The sequence below is a fragment of the Mixophyes fleayi genome, chromosome 5 (genome assembly GCF_038048845.1).
Source record: "Mixophyes fleayi isolate aMixFle1 chromosome 5, aMixFle1.hap1, whole genome shotgun sequence".
In the NCBI taxonomy this organism is placed as follows: domain Eukaryota; kingdom Metazoa; phylum Chordata; class Amphibia; order Anura; family Limnodynastidae; genus Mixophyes; species Mixophyes fleayi.
This window is the reverse complement of record NC_134406.1, coordinates 170,403,818-170,424,779: the sequence shown is the minus strand read 5'-3', so window position 1 is coordinate 170,424,779 and position 20,962 is coordinate 170,403,818. Positions and strand designations below refer to the sequence as shown.

At 37.6% G+C, this 20,962-nt stretch overlaps 2 protein-coding genes across 2 annotated transcripts in view; one reads left to right on the top strand and one right to left on the bottom strand.

Annotated features, from left to right (window-relative positions):
• Positions 1-6,373, bottom strand: part of FARS2 (phenylalanyl-tRNA synthetase 2, mitochondrial) — a 347,780-nt gene extending 341,407 nt beyond the window's left edge. Inside the window, exons 1-2 of the mRNA XM_075213015.1 lie at positions 6,027-6,373; positions 3,514-3,602 (exon numbers count right to left, since the gene is read on the bottom strand). Of these exons, the coding sequence (XP_075069116.1) occupies positions 3,514-3,602; positions 6,027-6,163 (226 nt within the window). The 5' untranslated portion in view covers positions 6,164-6,373. The remainder of the gene's footprint in view (positions 1-3,513; positions 3,603-6,026) is intronic.
• A 17-nt stretch (positions 6,374-6,390) lies between these two features.
• Positions 6,391-20,962, top strand: part of LYRM4 (LYR motif containing 4) — a 98,611-nt gene continuing 84,039 nt past the window's right edge. Inside the window, exons 1-2 of the mRNA XM_075213018.1 lie at positions 6,391-6,522; positions 8,821-8,974. Of these exons, the coding sequence (XP_075069119.1) occupies positions 8,889-8,974 (86 nt within the window). The 5' untranslated portion in view covers positions 6,391-6,522; positions 8,821-8,888. The remainder of the gene's footprint in view (positions 6,523-8,820; positions 8,975-20,962) is intronic.

Here is a 20,962-nt window from a genome sequence, read left to right as displayed (position 1 = left end):
CTATGGGGAATTTTCCTATATGTTTTTCTGACATTTAGTTTGCACCTTGCATGACAAATTACTGAGCGCTATTGTACAAACCATTGTATGTTCTGCTGGAAAGCAGTCTATGAAATTGTGTGTTACATCAGAGCTGTGCAGTAGGTCACTGTATATATTAATGTGTGGCTATACATTTGTCCATGGTAGCATGCGCTGCATAATTGTTTTTACTACAATGCAAATGCAGTCTGAGTGGACCTAAAAGTAATGATCAATAAATCACTAAGTGGAAAGCAATGTTAATAATGACAGTATTTTTTTTAAATACCCAATGAAACAAAAATAGAACAAGCAAGGTTGAAGGTCTGACATTCCTCATAGTAATCCTTATTTTTATGTTTGATCAAGTTGCATTCACAATCCACTGGAGTGCAATCTATCACAAGTCCTTGAAATGTAAATAAACATAAAATACATAATTGGATACTTTGCAGAAGATGGTAAACCATAATATCTTGCCGTTCTTTATATGTTAGAATTGCACAGGATAATTAGGAAAAATAAATTAAAAAATGATCAGCAGATACAGACAGTCTGTTCCTTAATCACTGTGTTTATTCAAATATACCTGAAAACAAAAATGTGCGCTACAGCAGACTTTTTCTATATTTAGCATGTTTGCCATCACACTTTAATAAAAACAGTCAAAGCAATTATCTTTGTTCCAGTATATAAGGAAAAGCACCACCTGCTTACAGAGTTTCTCATTCAAGCTCTATAGAAACATAGGATTTGACAGCAGATAAGAACCACTTGGCCCATCTAGTCTGCCCATTTCAGTCTTCCAGTCAGGTGAGGCAAAGAATGTCAAACCTGATTTAAGTCAGTGTAAAATATACATTTACATTTATATTTGTGTGAATGGAGGCCTCATATATTCGGAATTCCAAAATAAGTCAATTCATATATTGAGAACAGTTTCACTTTAAGCTTACCTCATAACATGTAGCAATCTGGTATTTAGACAAAACTGGCAAATTTGGCAAAACATATGGAAGACTAAATGTAATAGAGCCACATTCAGTGGACTGGCCAAATGGCTGGATTGGTCACTGCTCCATGTTCCCTAGACTGTTTTGACTGTTGTACACTCAAGTTCAAATTTTAGTCATACATGAAAATTTCTTTGGAGGTAACACACTTCAAAAACTATCTATCTACTACAAAGGGGTCTCAATTTAATTTTATTTTTGCCTGACAAGAGCAAGAAAATACAAGTTGAATATATGAACTTCTGAATATTCTCTAGAGGTGTGTTTGGCACCTTGTATCTTCCATTATGTTTCAGTCTGCAGCTTCTTGCTTGTCTCATTTTCCACATCATACCACCCCACCCCTCACCTAGAGACCTATTCTCACTTACACAGTAAAAAGAGTGGACATGTTACTGCTTTCCACAAAATCTGCACACCAATCTCCTTAACAGAGCTAGACAGATCCCAGGCGACAAGTAGTCACTGTGTATACAAAGAAAACTGCTGATGCCTGACTGACTGGCTCTTGAACTTTAGATCACATGATCACCATAGCTCCTGAAATTCATTGTGCTGCTTTAAGCATGTTAATTGGCTGTTGGTTGTTCTATCCCGGCAAATATGTTCATCTTTATTCTCAGCAGCTAGCACAACTGAGCAACAACAGTTTTAGTAGCTTGCTAAATAACCTCAGCACTTAAATCCTGCTTGTGAATAATGCATAAGTCAACTTGGTATTTCCACAATAACATTTTCAGTGCCTTTTTTTAAATTGCCCATAATATTATTTGCATCACTACTTCAGACTGTTTTTCCACTTTTGGTAAAAAAAAATGCTAATTGATTAATTGCAAAGTGTGTTTGTGGCACCTTAAGATATTTTAGCACTATTCACAATTCACAGGATAGAAACACTTTGCGCATGGATTCTCTTTACACAACCTTATTATGGGCAGAGGTAGCATGGACAAAGAACACAAGTCCAAAGACCTAGCTCAAAAAGTCCTCATGGATGTCATGATTTTTGTTATACAATCCAGGGAACTCCAAATATCTCTCATTAGCATAATTAAAAGTAAATGTGCATTATTTGTGGAAGGCTAGAAGAGGAAAGTACTCCAAAATTTTGCAGCCATCCAGTCAGTCGCTCTCGGCACATTAGGTGTCAATAGTAAAACTGAGAATTTTGCCAACAGCTGAGACAAGCAAGGGTGAATATCTCCCATAGTATAGAATACACCAAATAAACATAACAATTTACATATTTAAGGAGAAATTCACAGTAGTCCTTCATTGAGAAATAAAACTATTTCTCTTACTTTAAAAACTACTTATTGTACTAAAGCATTCACTAGCTTTCCAATAAGCATGTATTTTTACATTCATGACAATTATTGTTGATGCCGTGTATGATTTTTGCAACTAGAACCCTATGAGGTAACACCTTTTTTCATAAAAGTGTATTACTTGATATATTGTGTACTACTTTATTGCATATGTGAAAGTTAATATGCTACACTGATTGTTTGTAAAATTGGGAAGCACTCAAGGGCTGTGATTAATGACTTTAATTCATAATTCTGGAGCTCACATGCTTTTCAATTATATGCTTTATTTTATCCAAAATGCCATTCTATTCTGGAGTAATGAATGTTGTTCACACATATTTTGTGGTTCAATTTATTTGGTTCTCCATTTACAATCAATATAAGCATATAATCTTCAAGCAAAAATTGTATTCTATTTATCTTTTTACAATAGGTTAAGTACAGAAAAACACGATAAAACATAAACAACATTAAATATGATGACTTTCAAGGTATGAAACATACAATACATAGACAAATAACTTTGCTAATTCAGAGATATGCAAAATAATTGCTCACACAAGTGCTCAATTATTAAAGGGGGTAAACTCCCATACACATCCACACTGTGAGCCTCTCACGTATTTATAATATGAAGCCCTGAACTGCGATGACCTATACACTCTTATCTGCTGCACAGAGTTCACTGCAACCTGGGGCATTAGTTATGCCAACGTCATATGGGCTATTCAACAAATTTGATTTTGTCGCCATAATGTGTGCGATAGCCTTTACAATATTTCAATAGCCTCAGGTGTTGCAGGCCATGGAAATCTGCTGCAACTATAATGAATCAGAGTACAGGATAGTTATTAGATTAAAGAGGTTGGATGCCCCAGCGAAATTGCAGAATGTACTTTGATTTACCAGGAAGCTGGCAGCAACGAGATCTGAGACAATCACGACACGCATATCCAATCCTGGGACTCACTCTTTGCTCAGGTATAACTCGCTTCCTCCGAGTCTTTAGGCTAATCACAATAAAAACTGCAATTAATCTGGGGGCATTCACCCCTTTTAGGTAAGGACTTACTTTATACAGTAAGTTAATGCTGGGCATATCCTTTAATGCAAGACTAATGCGAAACTAGAAATAAATCTGTACTGCATTCAGATGAGCATCTTCTTACCTGATATGATGCTATTCTCTCTAGGGCGCCATGTCCAATGAGGCTGTCTGGTGATAGTGAGCATACTTCTCCTGACTCTTGAACATCGTCTGCAAAAAGTTAACAGCGCAAAAAGAATAAAAATGTTTTTTCCATGGAAACTAAACACTGTTTTGACTCACATGTTATGAATGTTTCCCTCTCTCTGTTATTTATTTGAAAAACCTAATAAAATGTCTATTTAAAAAACAAGAATAAAAATGTTTGTAAATAATACAATATTTTTAACTGCATTTTCTAAGACATGCAACTCATAGTTAAACAGCAAAGCTAGTTTTGAATAAGTATATAACAGTGTTCTCCCGCACCTATTTCCCGGGCGCTCCACCCGGCTGTTTTTACTTGCCATCCGGCTCTTGGAGCCCAACAGAGTCCTATTATAATAGGACAAACCATTGTTTCTTCTATTAGAAAAGGACTATATGAGCACTACAGCCAGTAGTGTCTGTCAGACCACTGACCACCAGTCCTGGCAGGTGTGGGCAATAACCTTCAACATTTTTCAATATTATTGCAAAGTATTACACTGCCCCCACCCGGTAAATTCTTAATCTAAAAATCAGTTACATCACCAATTCCACTGTACCAACAAATTTTAAAATAAATAAGAATAGCTTTTATGTCAAGAATCAACAATCAGCACACACAGAATGACTTTGGTCTTGCAAAGAACAGATCCGTTACAAACATTCTTACAGGATTTAATTATTGCATGTAATTACTATGATTTTATTTTTAAACGACTATTACTGCCTGAAAATCTCTAGCCTAGCCAAGTAAGAATTTTATGGTCCATTTTTATTGTATGCTCATTATTTGCCCACATGGTCAATTATGCTGCGATAATGGCACAAAGCGGTCACAACTGTTTCGAATGAACAATGAACTCTGCCTTTGTATAGCCAACTTAAAAGCTCTACATAGATAGCCCAAAACATAAGACATGTAATATTGTAAAGTGTTTTCCCTGGTTTCCAACTGCATGTTTTTTTTCCTTCTCCCAGTTTTTCCTTTTCCTGTTAAATTTATCATTTTAAGGGGTGAATTTAATTAGCCGTGAGGTGCTGCTGGACATCGCCTCAATGTCCGACTGCGCACACTGGAGGCCAATACAGTAACAAATTTCCGCTCCTTTTCCCCTTGAATCTCTATGGGTGGAAGAGAAGATGAGCAGAGATTTTAGAAAAAACATTGACGCGATGTGTATCTGCGGACTGTTCCACAGACAGATCACAGCTATTTGAACTTCCCCCATACATATCCCGCAGCATTTAAGTGCAAATTGTGGCAGGGAAATTTGAAATTTTGACCAGAAAAAAACAGGTTGAGGCCAGGAAACCTGATAATTGAAAGTAGATTACACTGTAAAATACATTTCAAGAAAAAATAACATTTGACAAAATGATTTGCGAAGTTCAAATGTATGTATTTTTAGACAACATATTAAAGATATTTCAACTTACTAAGTCCTTCAAATGTATGGCTAACATGTAAGTTATTGAACAATTGGCAAGACAGTATGTAGTTATATTTTGCATTTGTATATAATCCTTATATATCAAAATGTCCACGAAGACACATGGCTTCTATGTTATTTCTCTGATCTCAACTGATTTTCCCTTGTGTTCCATAGAGATGCTAAGAGAAAAGGAGTTGATATTTGTTACCGGATTGGCCAGCAATGTGCGCTGCAGGACATCATGACACCTCGCGACTAATTGAATTTCCCCCTTAGTGACTATTGATTTATTGCCAAATGGGTGTCAATAGAACAAAAGTATTGTTGCCAAAATGTAAGCACTATGAAAAAGGCATTTTATGAAAAACTGTGCACCCTCTTTAAACCTCTGGATTAAAGCACATGCCAAAGCTGGCGTTACACCTAAGGTGATGTTATAAAGACATCGGCAAATAACAGATTAAGTCTTCTCATTTTAAAGTGCACATAAATGTTCTGACGCTTAGGTGGTACTGCAGCTTTAATGAGCATTAGTGTAGAGAATAGACCTGGTACTTAGTGACAGCGGCTTATAACAGAGCTTTATAGATAAGGTGCACTGTACCAATATTTGTGGGAAACCTAACTTTCACAATTCAAATGACATTAACGCACAGAATTTCCATGTACACTAGTGTTAAAACCCTAATTAATATTACAATATTTATTATATTCTGCAAGTGTATGCATTGGTATGTCTATATACTGTACTCTTCAGTTTCATCTTAGGTAATCGTTATCAACTACATTATCAACACTTAACTACTGGAATTAGAAAACGCATTTTAAAAACAAATTAAACGTTTTCTCTAATGAAATATTTCCATTTGATCTTGAATGACCTGAGATTTTAATAACCATCCTAAGATATAAAATAGCACATGTCTCTTCCAACAACCCCCTGCAAAGACAGCAAGCACACACATTGCTGCTGCTATCACTGTGAAGAGAACAGGCAGGGAAACTGCAAACTCACGGGAGCTGTGACATGAGACTCATGACTGCAGTCTGAATGAAGAACTCTAAAATCTCCCTCGTACACTTTCCTGTCCGCCAATCACATACAGCTGTGATGTCACTGAACAAGAGGGCGAAAGATGGGACAAACTTCATGTAACATAGTTATAGTCCGCTTGTGTGGAGGAACATATTCTGGTATAGTAAAATTCGGATTACGACCATTTTGCCGAAGCTCAAGAGTCAAAGAGGCTTTTAGTAACCTGTACTTCTTCTGTTAGTGAAGGAGACAAAAAGCAAGTTGTCAGATTGATCTCTAGTAAACATAATCTTTGCGGAACATGAGTCTGTCTCAGGAAAAACATCTTCTTCACATCGGTTCTTTTGTCCCAGTGCGCTCCCTGTAGGTCTGTGACGTCTGCGAGCTGTGTGATTGGTGCCCAAGTCAGGCGGCCAGGACATACAGATCTTCACCTTATGCAGTTCACCTGACCTCATCCTGAAGTGGTTCCAGTGTGAGTGTCCTGTTAAAATATAGCAATGTGCCGCCTTGTAGCTATCAGTCACCGCTCGCACCGTGCTGCTAAATATCCCTGACACTTTGGGAAGAGGTTAAGTGCACCAAATGCCTATAAACTGAGCATTGCCTGCATTCCTCAGTAATGAAAATACATACATACTGTAATTTTCAGCACAAGATGTTTTAGGGATAATTATTAGATTTAGAATAATACATTATTCCAACACATTGACAAGTATGAACAGCTACACTCCAGGGTTATCATGTATAATCGGATTCTTGCTAGTTGTCTTTGATCTTTAGAGATAGTCCTGTGTTTGTAAGAAGTATCCATGGTTCTTGGATGCAGCTATTATGGGTTTTTTAATTTATATAGTTTAAAACTCATTAAACTTGTATTTTGGCCTCTGACTATTGGGCATAGCCTTTTGGGTGCGGTAGTTGAAGCAGCATTGTCGACCCTTTATTCTTTCATTTTTGTAAAACATTTCTAGTGGCTGTAATTTTTTAATGCCGCATTCTAATGCAATGTCAAAATGAAAGGTGAAAATGAAAAATAGGAGTGGTAGATAAGAGGTCCACAACTCTACACAATCATTTTTGTAACACTTAGTAAGTGTATTGCAGTATCAGAAGATGGAAGATGGCCTATTTTTATATTGGCAGGCATTTTTTTTCTTTATTGTTAATTTAGTGATGGTTAGCAACCCTGCTCTATAATTTCTTATGTACGTATAAACTGTTTGACACAAGTACAAATTCATTTTTCAATGACAGTGAGTTCCTGAATTTTTTTTCAGATGGTGGGGAGTATGAAAAATGTATACTATCAAGTAATTTAACTTGTTCCAAAACTGCATATGTTTTTATAATGGACTTGTGTATGTATCTTCCTTTACCAGTGACACTGCTTGCCAGTGAGAGGGAGGAAGCATTCTTGCAAGTATCTAATAAAAAGAGTCAAGCTGGGCACACATCTATGCAATTATCATGCAGATCACACAATTCACGACCATTTGTTCAGATATTGCAACAGTGTGTACACTCCCACGATCATGTTTTATCATTCCAAAACACATTCTACAATGGAACAATGTTTGGCAAATGTGGAAGTGTGTACACACTCACGACCTGCAGCATAGGCAAATATCTGTAGAGTGGGTACAGTATTGCAATCTTTTCAGAAGATGGTTATAACATGAAGTTTCACAAATCTATAAGTAGGTGTGTGTATAACATGAATCGGCATGCTCATTAGGACTTTCAATTGGTGAAATTGTTACAGAAATTGCATCTGAAATAAGATTCCGTAGGTATGTACCCAGCTTTAGTCAATTCCACTATAGCTTTGGAGTAGGAATTAAAATATAGTTGTCATAGATTTCTTCCTTAAGACACAGTCACTGTCCAATTCATGTGCTGTAAAATGAATTGAAATGATGCATTCCGTTTATTTTATTAAACTTTTAGTAAATGTATTAACTTTACACCAGACCAATTTTAAAGATGTTGCTCTAATGGTTAATGTGTCCAATAAATTTTGGATGGTTTCTTTTTCATCATAGTTTGAACCCTATTTTTGTAATGGTTAAATAGATTAATGTAAAACACACCATAAATTATGCAAACACACTATTCACACATTTAATGCACCCTTGTGTATAAATGTGTCTCGGGGTATGTTAAAAGAGTGTTAGGCTATTTTATCAGTCCTAAAATAGAATTATTGATCATGTTTAGTCACCCATAACAGTCAATGGGAAGAACTGTTTTCCTGTTACATGAGTTTTTCAGAGCTCTTAAGCTGTGCAAATGCTTTACCTTTCCAACCATGATCATATTATTATATAAAGTATTGATTAATATTATTATATAAAGTATCAGTTAGATGATGAAAAACCAAAGTGCAATTATTTATTCTTTGTTGGACAATATAACACTAAAGAGGTACAGCATAACACAATATGTACTCCCACAGCAATATTAATATCAATAGAGAAGCAATGCATGTAGTATTGAATATGGATAATCAATTAACAATGTGTTTCTAAAACATCCCCTAGAAAGGTAAGACAGTTCATGACACTTGTCAGATGGTTTACAACTGTTGCTAACTAAGTGATAATATTTGATATGCAATATTGACTTTCTGATACATGGAGTACATATTGTTTTGAACATTTCCAAATACTACATTTATGTATTAGACATCTATTTTCACAAACAGAAGATTATAATTTCATTAAATGTTGACACCTCACATTTTACTTTACTTTGTTGTTTTCTTGTTTAGGTATACCTGCATCTTCACGTATGTTGGATTTCATATGACAGACTTTTGAGTTATTTGAAAAAAGAAAAATGGCATCTTCAAGTCGGTCCAAAGTGTTGAGTATGTACAAGACCATGCTAAGAGAAAGTCAGAAGTTCAGTTCCTACAACTACAGGTACATGACTTTAAAATACATTGTATTTTGATGTGTCATTTAAGTTAAATTTCTACTTCATTGGTGGCAGTGGGAGGAAACTCACTGTCTTTGACCTTAGAGGAGTGGTGTTTTGGCACCACTATTAAAGTAGAAAAACTCATTAGCATGTCTGTTGTGTCTTGAATCAGACTAGATGGATTGAGTTCTCCTGCTGTATAAACCGAAGTGGCTGCATTCTGATAACCAATGCAGCTTTGCTGCTGCCTTCAGGAAATGTAAAGGATCACATGGGAAGATGCCACCTCCTTGCTACATGGTGGGAGGGGCAGGTCATAAAGAGAGGGGGTCCAAAAGTTCTACCATTCCTTCACACAAGAGCACCTTACTAAGACGCTTAACGTTTGTTTGATTACTAGAGCTGTGAAGTGCTTTATTCCAAACTATTTTTGGATAACATTATGTTGACTGTGGTACTGCTTTGGAACATGAGTAGGCCTTAACCAATCCTGAAGGTATCTGTGTGGAAAGGCTTTTGATTTGCAGAACCATGAGTTTTGTTTAAGCAGCAGCCTTTTAAGACATTTATGTTCATACAGTATATGACTATATTTACAAACTCAGTTTAAATTTGGTATGTACAGGTGGCAAAACGTTATTCACCAATGCTGCGACTATGGTCTGTAGTCAATGCTAGAGTGTCTAACAAATATTTCTTTTAATATCTCAGAATGATATGCTATTGTCTTTCCTTCGTCTTCCTTATAAGCATTCATTTTAGTCTAATTGTTCATTTCCGGAAATATTTTTTTCCTGCTCTTAAGAGCTAAATTCTGCGAGCAGTCAAATTGATGCAGGACCAATCCAGGAAAACAATTTGCTTTGTTATACATATTATCTAGTGTAAGCAGGGAGTGCTGCTTTCAGCAGTAGCTTGTCATCCAAGCTGAATTTGTAACACCCAACCCAAATATAAATTCCATTCCTCTACCCAATTGATGTCTTCCCTGACTTCAGATAGTCCTATAACTACGTGTATTTTATTATTATTATCGTAGATTTGTAAGGTGCCACAGTGCTCTGCAGCGCCATACAGTAGGAAAAACAGGACATACATAAAACAGGGACATAAAAGGCAGACAAAATAAATACAGACATGAAAACAAAGGGTATAAAGGACCCTGCTCATTAGAGAGCTTACATTCTAAATGGAAGAGGGCACAGCTGAAAAAGGAGGAGCAAATGTGGCTCAGAGTGGAGATTGGGACAGTTGTGAGGGTGCATTAGTGTGAATAGTGTTCTTGAGGATAAGGTCACCTCTAAAAAAAGAGATGGGTTTTCAAAGAGCATCTAAAGATTTGAAGGCTATGGGAAAGTCTGAGCGTGGTAGGGAATTCCATAAGTAGGAAGCAGCACGGGAGAAGTCTTGTAGGCGGGGGTGAGAGGTGGTTACCAGAGACGAGACAAGGCGAAGGTCAGTGATAGATCTAAATGGGCGTGATGGAGAGTATTTTGATATGAGATTTGAGATGTATGCAGGGGTACTGTTGTTGAGGGCTTTGTAGGTAAGGGTGAGTAATTTGAATTTGATTCTGGAGGACACAAGGAGACAGTGTAGGGATTTGCAAAGTGGTGCAGCAGATGTGGAGCAGTGATGGAGGAAGATTAGTATTGCAACAGCATTTAGGATGGATTGAAGTGTGGATATATGGGTGTCAGGTATGCCAGATAGCAGGAGCTTGCAATAGTCAAGACGGGAGATGATGAGAAAATGGATGAATTTTGGTAGCTTCAAAGCAAAGGGGAGGAGAGAAATAGGGCAGTAGTTTTAGAGAGAGGCTGGATCGAGAGATGGTTTCTTTAGAATAGGTGAGATGAGTGCATGTTTAAAGGAGGATGGAAAAGTGCCAGTGGAGAGGGACAGGTTGAAGAGTTGAGTTAGAGGTGGGCATGCAGTAGGGGACAGGGAGCGGAGAAGTTGGGAGGTAATAAAAGGTCAAGGGGACAGGTTGTACAGTGGAGATGATAAAATGAGTGCAGAGACTTTGTCTTCAGTTACTGGAGAGAATGAATTAAGCGTGGATTGGGCAGTGTAGGTAAAGGTCAGTAGGTAGAGTGAGTGGAATTTGGCATGAGGAAATATTTCGTCAAATGGTGTCAATTCTGTCTCTGAAATAGGTGGCAAAATCATGGGCAGTGAGGGAGGAGGTGCAGGTGGGCAGAGAAGTGAGTTGAAGGTAGCAAAGCGACAACATGGGTTAGAAGACTGGGTAGATATTAGAAATTTGAAGAATGTTTGTTTAACAATTGAAAGGGAAGTGCTGTAAGATGAAAACATGAATTTATAGTGGAGGAAATTGGGATAGGAACGAGATTTCCTCCAGTGGTGCTCAGTAGTGGGGGAGCACTTTTGCAGGTAGCAGGTATGTTTAATAAATTCACAGTATTGACCCACAGTGCTAAAGTAAACAAAAGTAAAATGTAAATGAAGTCCAACAGGTTATCAAATGGTAGTGAGCGGACAAAAGGCACTGATGTAAATAGCCAAATAGATTTATTAAAGCTGGGTATAGAGGAAAGAAAAATGGATGTTCCATAAAGGATAAATAATAATAAAAATATTAATGATTAGGGTGGAAGAATGGACAGTAAAAATGTATATGCCCAAAAACAGTGAGTGTTTTGTTATACAAAGAAGCAGCCTGATTAGGACAGGACATTCCAGTCATTAGAGAAAATAGTTGTATTAGTGAAAATAAGAAGTGGATTGGGTTAAGAGTACTTAGGTTTCGTTGTGTTCGTGTGTATTTGGGTGCAGCAGGAAGAGCATGAGGTAAGGTGAGGCTGAAGGAAAGGAGGTTGTAGTTGGAGAGTAGGAAGGCTAAATTGGAGAAACTAGAGATGAAGCAGTAGCGGGAGAAGACAAGTTCTAGGGAGTGCCCGTCACAGTGGGTGGGAGATGACCAAAGGAGGAAGTGAGTGAAAGATGTTTAGTGGCAGAAGAGACAGTAGGATTATCAATGGGAATGTTGAAATTGCCTAATATGAGTGTAGGCAGATCAAGGGATAGGAAATAAGTGAGCCATGCCGCAAAGTTGTTAAGGAATTGGGAAACTGGAACTGGTGGGCAAAAAATGACAGCATCATGAAGGTGGAGAGGATAAAATAGACAGATAGTATGGACTTCAAAGGAAGAGAATGAGATGGAGGGTTCAGAGGATATGACTTGGAAGGTGCAGCTTGGAGAGAGTAGAATGCCTACTCCACCACCTTGTCTGTTTCCGAATCTGGGGGTATGGCTGAGGGAGAGTCCCCCATAGGAGAGAGATAATGTAACATAGTGTATAAGATATTTAAGGCTGAATATCTCTTGATTGGGGAAGTTCAGTTAAGGGGGATTTTTGAACATCTTAGACTTTATTAGGTAATCCCCATGCAGGTAATAAACTGGTATTTTAAGCAGATGAGAGAGCCTCTGGGGTATTTACACCCAATATTACCAAAGGTGGGAATGTGAACAGAGAAGGATTCTGGTACCAAAGTGGAGAAATCTGTTGACACTGTCTGAGTGGTGTACCAAGTATTTGTGGTGGTTGTGTGATAGATAAGGTAGGTGCAGCCATGGATAAAGGTGCACTTGTATTTGTTTTGTGACCTTCCTGATGATGAGGCTCCATGTCTTGTCTCTCCAGCATCTACATTATAGGGCAGAGGGGTAGTTGGAACTAAGTATAGGAGGTGTTCAGTAGGTGTATTATCATTTGTCAATGTATGTATTCCTTTTAAATTGGGATATGTAGGGGACAAAATGGTTGTAGAGATTGTAAAGAAGTGATGGCCTGTTGTATATTTCTTGTTCTTTTTTCTGTGTGTAGAGTTTCTTTTTCTTCCTAATAATTGTTGTTTAAGCTCCTATATCTAGATTCTTTTTTTTTTCCTTCTCTTTGTTACTTTCTTGAGCCCCTAGGCATATGGTGTCCATTGTGCACTACTTGCTCTTGTTTAAAGCACTTGTTTAATGCTTCACAGAGAGCTAGATAAAGATTAAGGATTCTGCAAACCTCTGGTTGGTCGCTTTGTAGTATGGGGATAAACAAACGTAGCATTAAACACCTGCCTTTTATCCTCCATGCAACAAAACCTAATTATTCTTGATATTAGTAGAACAAAAAATCCTAAACAACAGCAAATTAAAATTATGTAGCTATATTAACCACATTACAAGAAATAAGCTGATCGGTCTGGACTTCAAATATTCAGATGCAGTAAGATGTGGCAGCAGAGGGGAGAAAAAGTGCAGTCACTGAGGCATAACTACGTCGTACAGTATATGTTGGTACTTCATAGCCAAATGAATCAGATCTATCAACGCATAGCATAGATTAATCACTTAATTTTTACCTGTGGGGCACTGTTCACTGCAACAAAAGATACTCTGTGCTACTGATGTACATCATTTTGCTAATGTATATTGTTTTTTTCTGTTATGACCTCAATTTATTTACATATACTACAATTTGTACTTTGCAATATTCATATCATTCCATTAGCAAATTTTTAGCACATTGGGTGTGATTTAAGTTTGGGCATAATAAATGCCTGTTAGCATATGTGCACACTTACGGTTCCATGGCTGTATTTTGGGTCATGCACAATGTAAGATACATACAATCTTTAATCTAATGCATAGAAGCTTCTGGAGCAAAGATAATCATTATCAACAACTTAGAAACCTATACCCGGCTCATGTACGTGCTCCATTTACATATCGCAAAAAACAAACTTCAAGATATCTGGACACAAATGAAGACTCATTTCAAAGGGGTATGCTTAACTTGCATGAAGGATGCATTATATATTGAAATGAGTGTTTACACACAGATATGTCTCCTGAGTTATTCAGGGGTATCCCATGCTTAGTCCATGTCTAAAATTGCTGGTAGACCAAGTTCAGTATTTGTTCACCATAGCTAGAGAAGAAATCCTGTAACGAGATTCTGGATTAGTGCATTTTCCACCATCATTAATAAAACAACTGATAGAATGATTTCAAAAAGTAAACCACTTTCTCACATGCATTTGTAGTTGTACATGCATTCCACATCTGTTGAACACTTTCAGCTACTTTAAAGCTGAATATACCTTGCGTTGGAAGCAACTAAATATTCTAGCTTTGGGTTCGGGATTGTTAGTGAGAGCACGATATCACGCTGAAAAATATGATTGTCACACTAATAGCATGAGATTTTACATGGCTACTACTGCACATTCTTATTGGACCATTGAAAAAATAAATTCTCCAGAATGGGAATACATTGCCAGACTATTCAGATGTACTACTGTATATAACCTTTTGAACAGGCCATATAGATAGTGACTATGAAGTACCACAGGCCATCTATTACATAAAATACAAAATGTTCTTCTATAAACCATAAATTACATTGCCTGCTAAAGCTCAATGCATAAAGCAGACGTTTTATTATGAAAACAGTTGTGAATTTTGTTTTGAAAATTTTCAATACATTGTATAGTCTTGATTTCTTAAACATGCTTATATGCATAGTAGTGTAAATGTTTTGTTGCATACTGACAATTCTAATCAGTCTAATGAAACTAAGTTGCTGTGCCTTGTTAAAGGATACATTCTGTCATCCTCCTCAGCACTCCTGACATACTTAACAAATCAGAGCAGACACTTGAATAATAGACCTCCTGCTGCTCTAGAGGGTTCATTACTGCTCTGTGTGCCTTGCCCCTTGCCCTTCCACTGCTTCTGTGTTTCCCCTCTGATCTGTAAACCCATTAGTTTGTTGTTTCACTGATTCATCCATTTGATGTTGATGATTCAGGAGGATCACTGTTACTTTCTCCTGATTATTATGTCACAAACCTTACCACTTCAACCATTTCCAGTAATATTTGAGCTATATTGTTTTCCCAGTGTAGATGGCTGATCGAATTTAATTCTTTGTTTTTCTTTTGCATGTAATCTCTAACATAATTTTATTGTGGTTATTAAACACTGTCCCAGTTCCAGAAATGGCCCATATTTAGTTAAGCTTTATTTATTGTAACTTAAAGTGATTTCAAATATAGATATATATATATATATATATATATATATATATATATATATACACACACACACACACACAAACTGAGTTTAGTAAACACATATATGGGCATAACTTGTGGTGTACATTTAAGATGTTTGTTCCTCTACATGTACACATGTACAGATTTATCCTTCTATCATACGGAATCTTTGCATAGTGTACATAAAAACTAAAAGCACCCTTTGTTGAAATTTAAGCACATTTATTGATACATCTTTGAGTGCAAATTAGCTTTGGGTATCTGCCTCCAGTGTCAAAACACCCATAGAGAAAACCAGTGGTTCGTTTACGCCTACCTCACTTAATGTTTGTCAATGAAGGTGTAATTAAAAGTGTACTATTGCATTCACTATGAGCTGATGACATGACTATGGCATGAGGCACTTTCTGCTTCTAGTTCTAGTGCCTTGATAGGCTGAATGTAGTTCAGTCCACAAAATCTCTTCCTTAACAATGCCCAGGGGACAGGTACACTTTAACTTCTATTTAACTAAACTACCTGGTTGTTTACTTGTTGTTTATATAAAGCCGTAACTAGGGCTCTGTCCGAAGGGCAACCTCCCAGGGCACAAAGCTGCAGGATAATTAATATTTTAGGTTAATTGAATTACAGTTGAGGGCTATGGTGTGTCTATTTTCCTTCTTGCCCCAGGCACTAAAATTCATAGTTATGGCTCTCTCTTGTGCCGAGGTGGAGAACCCCGGTATGTAGTGCCGAGGTGGAGAACCCCGGTATGTAGTGCCGAGGTGGAGAACCCCGGTATGTAGTGCCGAGGTGGAGAACCCCGGTATGTTGTGCCGAGGTGGAGAACCCCGGTATGTAGTGCCAAGCTTCAAAATTCAGAAATGTTATCGCTTTGTACAATATAATGAAGTTGTATGGAAGCACTCAACAGTAGTACACAATACTGCAAGAGGTTTTGAGAACACATTTTAAACACTCTGCTAAAGCGAGGCCAAAGAACAAAGCTTCGTCTATTCTTTTAATATGCATTATTATTCTTCGACCATGTGTATGAGCCTTTATTCAATATATACATTCACCTTTATATTTTTTTCCTATTTAATGAAATTTGGAACCCTGTGTCTAAAATATACTAAGACACTTAGGAATTACCCATCCTCAATAAATTATTTTGTTGAGGTCATCATCTTAACTGTAGGAAGAACACACTTCATTATCATGTCTATGGATATAACAAAATATCATATAGTAGCAACAATAATTTTTTTTCTTTGTTTTTTTTTTTTATTTTCTTTTTTAATGGGTTTATGGAAAAGAGATCACATAATGGTATTTTCAAAATAAGTAACGTTTCAATATAATAGAATGAGTTTGCTTACTTCAGAAACAGGGGAAGGCTTTGTGACTATGTCTTAAAATATTTTTTTTAATGACCATTATCAAAATTGACAGTCTGAAGAGAATCTGTTTATTATGTTGGGGTATTTCAATCAGTTGTCCAAGAAGAAGGGATGCTTTGCTCTATATTTGTGGCATGCTCCATCAGGCCTCAGTATAAGTATATGTATACGCCACTAGACTATATAGAACTGGTTTTATTTCATATTGCAAAGTGTCCAAACATTGTGATGTATTCTCTGAGAACCATTGTATAACCAACAGTTTTTGCGCTTCTAAACTATAGATATTTTGATGGTCAGTATAAAAGTTGTACTCTCAGTGACCAGAATACATTATAAATTATATTTAAAATTGTTTCAAGTCTAAGATTTTAGTACAGTTGGTCACATAGTACCATTTTAAGACTGAGTTCCTGTTTACATAACATTTATTCCACATAACTTCTGAACATAATGGACAATACAGAGACCGATCTTTAACCAGTATGGTGCAGTAGTTTGTGATTGTGACTAAGGGCTAGATTTACTAAACGGCAGGTTTGAAACAGTGGAGATGTTGCCTATAGCAACCAATCAGATTCTAGGATAAATTTTGTAGAATGCACTAAATAAATAAAAGCTACACTCTGGTTGCTATAGGCAACGTCTCCACGTTTTCAAACCCGCCGTTTAGTAAATATACCCCTAAGAATCCATAAAAGTACAATTTATTCATACTCATTTTTATTAATTTTTAAAAACAAAATAATATGCCTACCATGTAATAAATAGTCAGGAAACCAACTCTCAATGCACTTTAACTGGAATTGTATGGTAAATGTCAAAAGGCCAATCTCAGCAATGTTATTGTTCATTGCATATTCCAATTATAAAGAAGAAAGCCTTCAATAGCAAGACAGAAAAACATGCAAAATCTCTGGCCTTTAATTTACAGAACTTCAAAACATACAGGTTATTTTATTTTAATGTTATCAGTATGGGATGGATTTATCCAAAATGCTTGGCACTTGGGGATTTCCGAATAAGGATTTCTAAAGCAATTTAAAGTACCACTCTGAAAATATATACTAAATTATGTTTAAAGGGAAAGAACTTCTGTTTCTCTATATTGCAATTAGCTTACTCCTCTTAATTAAATTGTTTAGCCGTGCCCCTCACAAACTCTGTAGAAGTAAACAATTGTTTTTGCACACATCAGTATGCGTGACATTATCACAGAAAAGCAGCAATAATTTTGTTTTCAGTTTTCTTTATAATGGGATTTCAGGGCAAGAGATCCCATGTCTATCAGACATCATTTATGTGGACATGAATGCATGATGTAGCCAAGATGACAATGATTCTTAATAACAACAATTATTTTCTTTACTCACCAAATTAAGTTTCATTCAATATAAGGACAACAAGATACCCTTTGTAACGTCACCAATCCTTTCTACCTTGAAAGCTAAGTATTTTTCTCTTCCCAAGAACAATAAAAATCATTCTAGGGTACCAGCTGTTTAATGAGTGAGCTTCCATATTTAATAAATTCTATTAACAATTCCCCCCAACATGTCACATTCTAGGTGAACAGGCCCTAATTAAAAGCACACACCATCTGCTGGTGCATGGCAGCAGGGTGGCACACCACAGCCAGCACGCTCTCTGGGACTGAATATGTATTATGCATGAGCTGTGTCTGGAAAATGTCAATGATCCCATAGAAGACATCCTGGAAGCTGTTTAGCACCATCTAATGGGCACATCTGTCTTTAATCCCCTTTTTACAAGTAAATGAAACATATTTCTTTTTTCTATGAAATATCAACACATTGGATTGAAGATCATTTGACTAAGTAAATTTGTAGAACTTTTTATTATTATTTGTCCCTCAGTGTCAGTCATTTTTTCTGTTTTTTTATCTTGTTTGTATGATTGCTGGAAAGATTAACTTTGTGGTTTTTTTTTTTATATTAATATTATGTACTTCTGTAAAAATACTATGTTTTCAGAAAAAATAGTAACTTGTCCTAGTGACCTCAGTTACCTCTCCTGCTCTGCAATTTTGCCAGCCATGCCTAAAGAATTAGCTTGTCTAATTATGGGCAAACCCCCGTAATATATTGCTTTTTTTATCACTTCTATTTTTGAAAACATTAGAGTTAATTACAAAAATATAAATACCGGTAGATAATATCAAAGTATGGGAACACAAACTTGATATTTTTCTAAAAACCTTTAATGCAGAGTGTGGAGACGATTCAGAGTTGGGTGCTGATTTTTCAGTCAAGCTAACCATGTTGCACTGCAAGTGGTGCAGGGCAAAAACTGCATGCTCTGGCACACTGCACACACATACTTTTCAGCTCTATATTCACACTGCACTTTAGAGTTAGAATAGGCCACCTCGCTCACAACTCTAAATCAAGTTGTGCATTTTTCATTCCATCCCTTTACCATTCCTGCAGCGCAGAATAGTGCATTCAGGTGCAAATATTTCATCCAGTAGCTGGATGTGTGTACAACTTTAAAATAGAGATGAACGGGCTTGGATATCTGAAATCGGAGCCCACCCGAACGTTGCCGATCCGAGCCGGATCCGAGACAGATCCGGGTATTCCCGCCAATTGCAAAACTGAAACCGAGGCTCTGAGTCATAATCCCACTGTCGGATCTCGCGATACTCGGATCCTGTAAATTCCCCGCTAGTCGCCGCCATCTTCACTCGGGCATTGATCAGGGTAGAGGGAGGTTGTGTTAGGGGGTCCTCTGTCCTGCTATATCTCGTGCTGTGCTGTGCTGTGCTGTGTTCTGCTCAGACCAGTGGTGCTGTGTCCTGTGCTCTGTCCTTCTGAGTTCAGTGGTGCTGCTGGGTCCTGTGCTGTGTCCTGTTCAGTCCAGTGGTGCTGTGTCCTGTGCTCTGTCCTTCTAAGGGCATTGTAATTTCCCCATTATTCCCAAGTTAAAAAATTTTTTTTAAAAAAATAGCCAAAAACAATCCTGCAGTATAAGTCCATTGGTACTGCAATATTACAAAGTTCACTGATTCTGCAGTATAATTCCAGTGGTACTGCTATATTACAAAGTTCACAGATTCAGCAGTATAAGTCCAGTGGTACTGCAATATTACAAAGTTCACTGATTCAGCAGTATAAGTCCAGTGGTACTGCTATATTACAAAGTTCACTGATTCAGCAGTATAAGTCCAGTGGTACTGCTATATTACAAAGTTCACTGATTCAGCAGTATAAGTCCAGTGGTACTCTCCTGTGCCGCATATAATTTTTAAAGGCTTTGCCGAGTGTGTGTGGCTTAGGGGAACGCTCTCTTGTGCTACATATAATGGAAAACAAAAATTTGGAGGATAAAGTAGGGAAAGATCAAGACCCACTTTCTCCTAATGCTGAAGCTGCTGCCACTAGTCATGACATAGACGATGAAATGCCATCAACGTCATTTGGCAAGCCCGATGCCCAATCTACTAGTAAAGGGCATGTAAAATCCAAAAAGCCCAAGTTCTCAAAAAGTAGCAAAAAAAGAAACTTCAAATCATCTGAGGAGAAACGTAAAGTTGGCAATATGCCATTTACGACACGTAGTGGCAAGGAACGGCTTAGGCCCTGGCCCGTGTTCATGATTAGTGGTCCAGCTTCACCCAAGGATCTAAGCCCTTCTCCTCCCCCCCCTACAAAAAAATTAAGAGAGTTATGCTGTCAGCAACAACAAAACAGCAAAGAAATCTGCCTTCTAAACAGATGACATCACAAATCCCCAAGGCGAGTCCAAGGGTGTTGGTGGTTGTGAAGCCTGACCTTCCCATCACTGTACGGGAAGAGGTGACTCCATCCAGCATTTGCAGCACACCCTCTGCATATGTTGGAAGGATAACCCACAGTGTAGATCCAGATTTGGATAATCAAGGTGTCAATGTTGTACACCGGGAGGAGGCTATTGATGTATTTGGCGCTGTGGAGGAACTTGATGATGAGGATGGTGATGTGGTTATTGTAAATGAGGCACCAGGGGGGAAACAGCTGATGTCCATGGGATGAGAAAGCCCATCGTCATGCCTGGTCAGAAGACCAAAAAATGCACCTCTGCGGTCTGGAGTTATTTTTATCCAAATCCGGACAACCAATGTATGGCCATATGTAGCTTATGTAAAGCTCAAATAAGCAGGGGTAAGGATCTTGCCCACCTAGGGACATCCTCCCTTATACGTCACCTGAATAACCTTCATAGTTCAGTGGTTAGTTCAGGAACTGGGCCTAGGACCGTCATCAGTACAGGGACACCTAAATCCCTTGGTCCTGTTGGACACACACCACCAACACCCTCCTCGTCAACTTCCTCCACGATCTCCATCAGATTTAGAACTGCAGGCCATGTCACCAGCCAAACTGAGTCCTCTTCTATACGGGATTCATCCGAGGAATCCTGCAGCGGTACGCCTACTACTGCCACTGCTGCTGTTGCTGCTGTTAGCCGTCATCTTCCCAGAGGGGAAGTGGTAAGACCGCTACGTCTTTCAAAAAACAATTGA